Here is a 10,738-nt window from a genome sequence, read left to right as displayed (position 1 = left end):
GATCTTGAACTCCTGAGCTCAAGTGCTCCTCCCACCTTGGCCTCCCAAAGTGCTGGCATGAGCCACCACATTCGGCCCAATGAAAATCTTCTGACTGGCCAGGCACGGTGGCTCACGCCTATAATCCCAGCACTTTGGGAGGCCGAGGCAGGTGGATCACAAGGTCAGGAGATTGAGACCATCCTGGCTAACACCGTGAAACCCCATCTCTACTTAAAAAAAAAAAAAATTAGCTGGGTGTGGTGGCGGGCGCCTGTAGTCCCAGCTACTCGGGAGGCTGAGGCAGGAGAATGGTGCAAACCCGGGAGGTGGAGCTTGCAGTAAGCCAAGATCGCGCCACTGCACTCCAGCCTGCCTGGGTGACAAAGCAAGACTCCGTCTCAAAAAAAAAAGAAAATCTTCTGACTTCACAACTCCTTCTCAAATGTCATGAACATTTTGAGAATTGTTGTCAAATTGGAGCAACCTGTATCAAATTCCTGTCATATATGGGCTATAAGATTTCAGGTAATTTCTTTTCTTTTTTTTCTTTCTTTTCTTTTTTTTTTTTTCTTTTGAGGCGGAGTTTTGCTCTTGTTGCCCAGGCTGGAGTGCAGTGGTGCAACCTCAGCTCACTAGAACCTCCGCCTCCTGGGTTCAAGTGATTCTCCTGCCTCAGCCTATAGCTGGGACTACAGGCATATGCCACCATGCCCGGCTAATTTTGTATTTTTAGTAGAGATGAGGTTTCACTATGTTGGCCAGGCTGGTCTCAAACTCCCGACCTCAGGTGATCCATCTGCCCAAAGTGCTGGGATTACAGGTGTGAGCCACGGCGCCAGGCCTTGGAGAAAGGTTATTATCATTTATTTATTTTATGTATGTATTTATTTTTTGAGACGGAGTCTCGCCGTGTTGCCCAGGCTGGAATGCAGTGGTGTGATCTCGGCTCACTACAACCTCCACCTCCCGGGATCAAGCGATTCTCCTGCCCCAGCCTCCCAAATAGCTGGGATTACAGGCGCGTGCCACTAGACCCAGCTAATTTTTGTATTTTTTTTTTTTTAGTAGAGGCGGGGGTTTCACTATATTGGTCAGGCTGGTCTCAAACTCTTGACCTCGTGATCCGCCTGCCTTGGCCTCCCAAAGTGCTGGGATTACAGGCGTGAGCCACGGCGCCCAGCCACTGGTTATTATCATTTAAACTAGAAACTGGCCGGGCGCGGTGGCTCACGCCTGTAATCCCAGCACTTTGGGAGGCTGAGACGGGTGGATCATGAGGTCAGGAGATCAAGACCATCCTGGCGAACACGGTGAAACCCCAGCTGTACTAAAAATACAAAAAAAATTTAGCCGGGCGTGGTGGCGGGTGCCTGTAGTCCCAGCTCCTTGGGAGGCTGAGGCAGGAGAATGGCCTGAACCCAGGAGGCAGAGCTTGCAGTGAGCCGAGATGGGGCCACTGCACTCCAGCCTGGACGACAAAGCCAGACTCTGTCTCAAAACAAAAAACAAACAAACAAAAAAACTAGAATCTAAATGTCTCCCAAAGTTAGCTTGGTTTGAGCCAGGAATGATTAAGGGCAGTCTGGAGATTAAATGGAAGATGAGGGTTGGTTAGATCAGATCTCTTTCACTGTCATTATTTTCTCACTGTTATAATTTTTGCAAAGGTGGTTTCCGCAATAAAAATATTTCACAAATTTTACAAAAGCAAAGAACCATGAGGACACGAGACTGGGACTCTTCCTTGGTTCAGGGAGGGTCCTGAACCAAATCGAAGGTCTGTAAAGCTTAAGCTCCATTATTTCCAAATTTGTATCACCTCTGGTGACAGCGCAAGGAAGAAACAGAAAGCAATAACGCAGCATAGGGAGTTGGGGCCGGGCATTGCAATTCTAAATAGGAGGTTGAGTGAATGGCATCAGAGCAGACACCTGAAGATGCCACGCAGATATCCGATGGGGAAGGGAATGGGAGTGGGGGCACCGCTGCATTCGATTCTAGACTTGGATAACAGTGAGTGCAAAATCCCAGAGGCGGAGTGTGCCTCAGTGGGAAAAGCGAGGAGAGCAGCATGACAAAGGGACCCAGAGAGTCCTGGTCACACAAGAAATTAGTGGTGGAGTAGGGACTGGAACTCGGATTTCCACTAGGTGTTGTATATGGGCAGATAGCTAAACTAAGGTCCCTCCTTGACTCATACACCGGTTTTTATTGGTTTGTTTTATAACCCCATCTCTACTTTGAGGGTTTCCCCCAGACTCGAACCCGGTGTACTCAAGAGCTGCCCCTGTCCCAGGCTTCGCAACACAGCTGGCCTCATCTTTGCCTGCTCCAACTTTAATGTCCAAAGTTGGGTGGCTTCTCTTTTCCATGCCCTCTTACTGCATAGGACCAAATCTCAATTTTTTTTTTTTAGACCGAGTCTTGCTGTGTCGCCCAGGCTGGAGTGCAGTGGCATGATCTCAGCTCATTACAGTCTCTGCCTCTCGGGTTCCACCGATTCTCCTGCTTCAGCCTCCTGGGTAGCTGGGATTACAGGCGGACGCTACCACTCTCGGCTAATTTTTGTGTTTTTACTAGAGACGGGGTTTAGGACATTTTGGCCAGGCTGGTCTCGAACCCCTGACCTCAGGTGATCCACCCGCCTCAGCCTCCCAAAGTGTTGAGATTACAGGCATGACCCATCGCGCCCGGCCAAATCTCAACTTTTATCTCCAGTAAATTTAGTCTTGTTAAGTCCGAACGTTTTAATAATTTACTCGCTGCAGGCAAACCGCTTACAACTAAATCCATCAGGCCCCCGTATCCGAATCTCCCTTCACGCGAGAAGCCGGCCATCTTTTGTGTGGCATTCTTTCTGGTTTCTGTAACTTTGCCCCTCGTTTACCCCAAATACGTGTCTTTATATCTGAATCTACACCAGTATCACAGATTCACCTTTTTTGAGAAGCCTCTATTTGAAGAAAACAAAATTCAGGCTACTTGTAACCCTTTTATTATTATTATTTTTAGACGGAGTTTTCGCTCTTGTTGCCCAGGTTGGAGTGCAATGGCGCGATCTCGGCTCACCGCAACCTCCGCCTCCCGGGTTCAAGCAACTCTCCTGCCTCAGCCTCCCGAGTAGGTGGGATTACAGGCATGCGCCACCACGCCCGGCTAATTTTGTATTTGTAGTAGAGACGGGGGTGTCTCCACATTGGTCAGGCTGGTCTCGAACCCCCGGACCTCAGCCTCAGGTGATCCGCCCGCCTCGACCTCCCAAAGTGCTGAGATTACAGGCGTGAGCCACCGAGCCCGGAACCTCTTCCTTCTTGATATGGCTGTCTCAGATGGTCAGCGGCCTCGGAAAGGCTTCCGGTTTCCCGGCAGGCCCGAGGGGGCTGAACTTCCGGCCTCAGGACGCAGGCGCGGGCCGCTCATTTCTCTCTTTCCGGTGGTGCTCGTGAGCCCGGTAGCCATGTCGTATCCCGCTGATGATTATGAGTCTGAGGTAAGGTGGCCCTAAGCGCGCGGTGAGCTTCACGCCGGGGAGATCTGTGGGACCTCTGGATGTGGGTCCCGGCGCGAGGCAGCTTCTGGGCCGCGGCCAGCTCCGGCCTACCTGCCGCGCAGCCCTCAGGCTGCGCTCTCTGTTCCCGGCCCCTAGACAACCCTGGCTCTGCCCGCCCACTTCGCGTGTCCGGTTCGCTTGTCCTTCCCCTTTATAAGACCGGAGACCAAGGCTTGTTAGACATTTCTGTGTTTCTGCACCTGAGTTCTTTTGGTCTGGGCTCCGTCGGGTCAAATCTCGCTGATTCCCACAGCCTCTTGTCCTTTGCACCCGTAATGTATTGTCATTGTCTGTTTACTGTCGCTTTTCTCTAAGGCGTGAGTTCCTCAAAGGCAGGCACAGTGTCTTATCCGCCTCTGTATCCTTAGCTCTGTGCTTGGCATCTAGACTCTAGGATGAGCGTTTTGAATTCACGAGTTGGTGACTGTTCCTGACTGTCTCTTTCCTTCTAGGCGGCTTATGACCCCTACGCTTATCCGGGCGACTATGATATGCACACAGGTGAGACCCCGGCTTAGGCTGGCTGAGTACTGAGTTCCTTTGGAATGTCTTAGAACCAGCTCTGACAGGCAACTGTTAAAAATTGCTCTTTGATGGTCCAGGTTTAGAGTCAGTCATTACCTGCCGGTGCGTGGGGTTGTATAAAGCGTAATAAACCAGGCTTTTTTTTTTTTTTTTTTGAGACGGAGTCTCTTGCTCTGTTGCCCAGGCTGGAGTGCAGTGGCCGGATCTCAGCTCACTGCAAGCTCTGCCTTCCGGCTTCACGCCATTCTCCTGCCTCAGCCTCCTGAGTAGCTGGGACTACAGGCTAAACCAGGCTTTTTATCATAGTCCATCTCAGTCTCGGAAGAGAAGGATTACTTACCTTGCTATGGTTTTCTTGTGTAAACTATTAGCCAAAGAAGAAAACCTTTTTTTTTTTTTTGAGATGGAGTCTCCTTCTTTCCTCCCCGAGGCTGGAGTGTAGTGATGCGATCTCTGCTTTCTGCAACCTCTGCCTCCCGGATTCAAGCACTTCTCTTGTCTCAGCCTCCCAAGTAGCTAGGATTACAGGCACCCACCACCATTCCCGGCTAATTTTTTACTTTTTTTTTTAGTAGAGACGAGATTTCGCCATGTTGTCCAGACTAGTCTCAAACTCCTGACCTTAGGTGATCCACCCGCCCCAGCCTCCCAAAGTGCTGGGATTACAGGCGTGAGCCACTGCACCTGGCCCAAAGAAGAAAATCTTGATGTGAAAAATTTAAGTAATTCAAACCAAGCCCGGATGAAATCTTTTGGGAGGTGTCTGAGGTTTCCTGAAACGTTATAGTGACCGGACTTAGTAGTCAGTGTTATCCATTGTTCTAAGTACGTTGTGTGCAATATTTTGTTTAATTCTTACAGCAGTTCTGTACATTACTGTTGTCTCCTGAAGAAGAGAAAATAGGCCGGGTGTGGTGGCTTACGCCTGTCATCTCAGCACTTTGGGAGGCGGAGATGAGCAGATCATGAGGTCAGGAGATCTAGACCATCCTGGCTAACACGGTGAAATCCCGTCTCTACTAAAAAAAAAAAAAAAAAAAAAAAAAAAAATTACCCGGACATGGTGGCAGACGCCTGTAGTCTCAGCTACTCCGGAGGCTGAGGCAGGAGAATGGCTTGAACCCAGGAGGCGGGAGCTTGCAGTGAACGGAGATTATGCCACTGCACTCCAGCCTGGGGGACAAAGTGAGACTGTCTCAAAAAAAAAAAAAAAAAAAAAAGAAGAGAAAATATAGCACAGAGATTTAATACTAACTTGCCACAAGTCATATATTTAGAAGGTGACAGTTATTCATTCAAGAAATATTAAATACCTGTTACCACTTACATTCCAACAGTCTTGCCTCTCTCCCCTCTAACTCATACTTTTCTAGGCCCTGAGGGTACATCTGAGTACAAGACTGAGTACAAGGAAGTACTGACTTCCTAGACTTGGGAGAAGGGTGCAAAACAGATAATAAGTGAAAAATAACTTTAAGTCGTGGTAATATTTTTTGAAGAAACAGGGACAATGAGATTGGGAGTGACTTGAGATGTTTGTATCTCTGAGTGTTCAAAAGGGAATTTTACTCAGACCTGAGTTTAGTTTCTGGGGCGGTCTTGCCATTTCGTTCTATCATATATGTGGGTTTGAAAGCACTCTGTGTTTGTTTTATCCAACCTCCAGGAGATCCAAAGCAGGACCTTGCTTATGAACGTCAGTATGAACAGCAAACCTATCAGGTGATCCCTGAGGTGATCAAAAACTTCATCCAGTATTTCCACAAAACTGTCTCAGATTTGATTGACCAGAAAGTGTATGAGCTACAGGCCAGTCGTGTCTCCAGTGATGTCATTGACCAGAAGGTGTATGAGATCCAGGACATCTATGAGAACAGGTATGGACTACTGGCTGAAAGGCCCTCTTTCTGGGTGGGACTGGCCTGGTATTACAGTTCCTACAAATGGGGCAAGCACTTTGTAAACAGTGCTTGGGGGGGTGGTCTTTGTGAGTCCTTGTGGCTAGGGACGTTTTATTTTGTTAGACTTTATTTTATTTATGTGTGTTTATTATTTTTTGAGACGGAGTGTCATATGTTGCCCAGGCTGGAGTGCAGTGGCAAGATCTCGGCTCACTGCTACGTCTGCCTCCCGGGTTCAAGTGATTCTCCAGCCTCAGCTTCCCGAGTAGCTGGGACTACAGGCATGTGCCACCACGCCTAGCTAATTTTTTTTTTTTTTTTTTTGTATTTTTTAGTAGAGACGGGGTTTCACCGTGTTAGCCAGGATGGTCTCGATCTCCTGACCTGGTGATCCGCCCGTCTCGGCCTCCCAAAGTGCTGGGATTACAGGCTTGAGCCACCGCGCCCGGCCACTAATTTTTTTTGTATTTTCAGTAGAGAGAGAATTTCATCATGTTGGCCAGGCTGGTGTCAAACTCCTGACCTGAAGTGATCCACCCGCCTCAGCCTCCCAAAGCACTGAGATTACAGGTGTGAGCCACCGCGCCTGGCCTAATTTTTGTATTTTTAGTAGAGACAGGGTTTCATCATGTTGGCCAGGCTGGTTTTGAACTTCTGACCTCAAGTGATGCACCCCCTTCGGCCTCCCAAAGTGCTAGGATTACAAGCGTGAGCCACCATACCTGGCCTGTTGGACTTTATATCCTCAGAAATTTGTACAAAGCCTAAAATAATATCACTATTAACAATTATAATAATAGTGATTAGCGTTTATTTTATTTATTTATTTATTTTGAGATGGAGTCTCGCACTGATGCCCAGGCTGGAGTGCAGTGGCTTGATCTCAGCTCACTACAAGCTCCGCCTCCCGGGTTTTCACTGTTCTGCTGCCTCAGCCTCCCGAGTAGCTAGGACTACAGGCACCCGCCACCACGTCCGGCTAATTTTTTGTATTTTTAGTAGAGATGGGGTTTCACCGTGTTAGCAAGGGTAGTTTTGATCTCCTGACCTTGTGATCCGCCCGCCTCGGCCTCCCAAAGTGCTGGTATTACAGGCGTGAGCCACCGTGCCCGGCCGATTAGCATTTATTTTTATTACCAGGATAGATCTGTCAATGCTCAGTGTGTTCTTCCTGTTTTTTTACTCATTTACCCTTCACAGTAACCCCATGAAGTAGGAGTTTTTGTCATTTTACAGATGAGGAGACAGCACAGAAATAAGTCATGTAGCTAGTTTAATGGACGTGCTGAGATTTGAACCTGCAGTGTCTGGTACCAGAGCCTAATTTCTAAACTGTGCTATGCAGCCCTTCAGTGCATATCAGAGCAAGCTGAACTCTGCAGGTTTTGAGGGGCAGCCATTGTGTAATGGGCATTAGAGATAGGATAGATGAGTCGAAGCTGGCATAGTCAGGAGTGACTTCACCAAGGAAATAGAATGTAAGCAAGTCAGAAGGATGGGGGAGAGAAAGCAAATCGCCAAAGGCCTATTGGATCAATGAATAGGATCTCTGACATGTGTTTTCTTTTTTTGTTGTTTTGAAAGAGCTGATTGTAGTTGAAAAGCAGAGGAAACCTCGGACATTGCATGGTTTTAGGCTTCACCCTTGCCACTCTCCTGAGCCTAAGTTCTACTTGGTGTGGACCCCAAGGTCCTTCCCACCCCTGCCACCCGTTAGGTTGAGCTGAGAGATCAGCCAGGGGGAAGAGTCACTTATGACTGAGAAGAATTGTTCTGGGGGTTCGTTAGTAAGCAGGAGAGAGAAAGGGAGAAAACGTTGTTCAGAGGTTGAACACCTCCAGCCAAAGAAGATGTGGCTTCGAGGTCTCTCACCACTAGCAAATGGATCCAAGTCATGCGGCACCAAAAGAGATTAGCAGCCGAAGGTGTTCAAGTGACACAACATCAAAACATGCCACCAATGATGAATCCGTATCTGTACGCGTCTCCAGCAGCCTCGGTTCTTGCCTCCTCACAAGAAGGAATTCGACTGAGGGGCACAAGGCAGAAGAAGAGAGGGAGGCAAGTTTGAGAGCAGGAGTGAAAGTTTATTAAAAAGCTTTAGAACAGGAATGAAAGAAAGGAAAGGACAGGTGGAAGAGGGCCAGGTGGGTAACCTGAAAGGCAAGTGTGCTGATGTGTGTTTCTTTATTCCCCAGGTCTTTTCTGATTAGAAGCATATAAACCAGTGCCTACAAAACTTAGCTGGGGCATAGTGGTGCATGCCTGTAGTCCCAGCTGGTTGGAAGACTCAAGTGGGAGGATTGCTTGAACCTGGGAGGTTGAGGCTGCAGTGAGCTGGTGTGAGGCTGCAGTGAGCTGCGCAATAGAGCGAGACCCTCTCTGAAAATAAAATTTAAAAATGGACCAGTGATGTTGAATAGAAATATAGCTAGACGTGAATGTAATTTCAATTTTTCAGCCAAGTGAAGTGGAGATTTATTTAAAATATTATTTTTGTATGTAATCAGTATTTAAAAATTAAGGGGATATTTGCCCTTTTTTTCTTTATACTAAGTTTCCTAAATCCAGTGTGTATCAGAAATACTTGATTCATACTTAGACTTCATAGAGTTTGTGACTGGAAAAGTAGATTCAAATACTAAAGTAATTCCGAATAGACCTAAAAATTTTCCAATAACTGAGTTAAGTGTTGGTTTTTAAACTTAAATGACAACTAACTGAAATATAAGTTTAACTCTTTGCTTATGTAGTAGCCACATGTAGCTAGTGGCTACTGCATTGGGCAGTGCCGGCAGATACAGATGATAGCTGAAACCAAGCATCTTGTGAGTCTTTCTCTAGGAGAATGTAGTGAAGAAATGCTGGTGACTTCAGAAGTATGTTTCTTTAGGGATGGGTGGGCAGGCAAAGAAAGGATCTAGTAAAGGAAGCAGAAAGAAAAGTGAAAAGTAGATAGTACATTGGCAGAGAAATGTCACAGGAACCAAAAAGTCTGCAGAAGAAACTTTGAGGAAGAGAGTATCACCAAATGTTTTAGTGAGGTCCAGATGAGAAAAAAGCCAGTTGAATTTGGTAACTTGGAGGGCCTTGGTAACCTTAGTAAGGTCAATGTCAATTGAGTGACGGAAGCAACAGCCAGAGAGCAGTGAGGTGAGAAAGGGGAATTGATAAGTATAGGGGACACAAAGGGCCATTTAGAAGCTTTGCGTTTTGTTTCTGTGGGTTTTTTGTTTTTTTTGTTTTTTTTTTTTGAGATGGAGTTTCTCTTTTGTTGCCCAGTCTAGAGTGCAATGGCACGATCTCAGCTCACTGCAGCCTCCGCCTCCTGGCTCCAAGCGATTCTCCTGTCTCAGCCTCCCAGCTAGTTGGGGTTATAGGCGTGCACCACCATGCCTGGCTAATTTTGTATTTTTAGTGGAGACGGGGCTTCACCATGTTGGTCAGGCTGGTCTTGAACTCCTAACCTCAAGTGATCCACCCGCCTCAGCCTCCCGGTGTTGGGATTACAGGTGTGAGCCAGCGTGCCTGGCCTGTTTCAGTGTTTCTTTTCTGTTCTATTTCTGTGTTTCTCCCCAACCCCCATCCTGTAGAGACAGAGCCTTCCCATATTGTCCAGGCTTGTCTTGAATTCCTGGGTTCAAGCGATCCCCCTATACTGGCCTCCCAAAGTGATGAGATTACAGGCGTGAGCCATCATGCCTGGCTTGTTCGGTGTTTTTTAGGGGAACTTGACATGTTTATATGTTGGACTAAAAGAGCCAGAGAAGCAGGAGGGGTGGGGCTTGAGGAGATTGGAGGAAAGTATTAATAGCTGCTGAGGGGATCAGGAGAAGAAAATTAAACAACCTGTTGCAGGTTTGTTAAGTAGCAGTGTTTGGATTGGATAGGCAGCAGTGTTTAAACTGGATGCTGTAGGTCTGTTGTGGCCTTGGACTGCAGCAGACTGATTTGCTTGTGTACTGATTTGCTTCTGTGTTCGGAGATGTTTGGATGTGCTCCAGGAGATGGAAACGCTATGTGTTGAAGAATGGTGGCCAGAAACGTAGTTCTCATGTCAGGAAACAGCAAGCAGTTAAATATGGCTATAGTTAATGATACAGAGGCAGGAGATTATCCTGAAAAGCTTAATGGGTCCCTAACTGATACAAAAATATTATTTTCTTGTGTTGAGAAAGATTGAAGTGTGGAGTTGGGTTGAGGACAGTGTGGACTTGAAGGGCTCCGGCCTCAGCTCTGTTTATTTGATATCTTCCCCTTTCTAAGCCTGGGTCTTCATATGTAAAATGTTAGGATTGGCATTCTCCAGTCCTTTTGGAAATTTAGAGATTGTTTTGCTTAATTTTTAGCTGGACCAAGCTGACTGAAAGATTCTTCAAGAATACACCTTGGCCCGAGGCTGAAGCCATTGCTCCACAGGTTGGCAATGGTAGGTGTGAGCTCTTTATATCTTGTACACTGAGTGGTATCCAGTGGCCGAGAGTCATTAGACAGAACGCTCAAGAGGGTCTCTGTCTGTTTAGCTCACCGTTTTGTATCCCCCGTGCTTGGTATATAGTAGGGCCTTAGTAAAATAACTTGTTGAAGGCTGGATGATTTAAGAGGGGACAGAGATCTCTTATATGTGGTGAAATTTAGATCTTTGTATTGACTTGTTTCTATTTCCCTCTGTAATTTGGGGGTCATTACAGTCACTCTGGAATAAGCTCTCTAGCCTCCCACCTTTCACTTTTTTAGATTCTGTCCTTTATATATGGGTGAGGTAGGCAAATCCAACTTC

At 47.0% G+C, this 10,738-nt stretch overlaps 1 protein-coding gene across 1 annotated transcript in view; it reads left to right on the top strand.

Moving 5' to 3' along the window:
* The first annotated feature begins 3,350 nt into the window (after positions 1 to 3,350).
* Positions 3,351 to 10,738, top strand: part of EIF3L (eukaryotic translation initiation factor 3 subunit L) — a 44,556-nt gene continuing 37,168 nt past the window's right edge. Inside the window, exons 1-4 of the mRNA XM_073006725.1 lie at positions 3,351 to 3,472; positions 3,985 to 4,033; positions 5,724 to 5,934; positions 10,308 to 10,387. Of these exons, the coding sequence (XP_072862826.1) occupies positions 3,440 to 3,472; positions 3,985 to 4,033; positions 5,724 to 5,934; positions 10,308 to 10,387 (373 nt within the window). The 5' untranslated portion in view covers positions 3,351 to 3,439. The remainder of the gene's footprint in view (positions 3,473 to 3,984; positions 4,034 to 5,723; positions 5,935 to 10,307; positions 10,388 to 10,738) is intronic.

Source organism: Chlorocebus sabaeus, chromosome 19 (genome assembly GCF_047675955.1).
Source record: "Chlorocebus sabaeus isolate Y175 chromosome 19, mChlSab1.0.hap1, whole genome shotgun sequence".
In the NCBI taxonomy this organism is placed as follows: domain Eukaryota; kingdom Metazoa; phylum Chordata; class Mammalia; order Primates; family Cercopithecidae; genus Chlorocebus; species Chlorocebus sabaeus.
The sequence above is the reverse complement of the archived record's forward strand: the minus strand, read 5'-3'. Positions and strand labels throughout refer to the sequence as shown.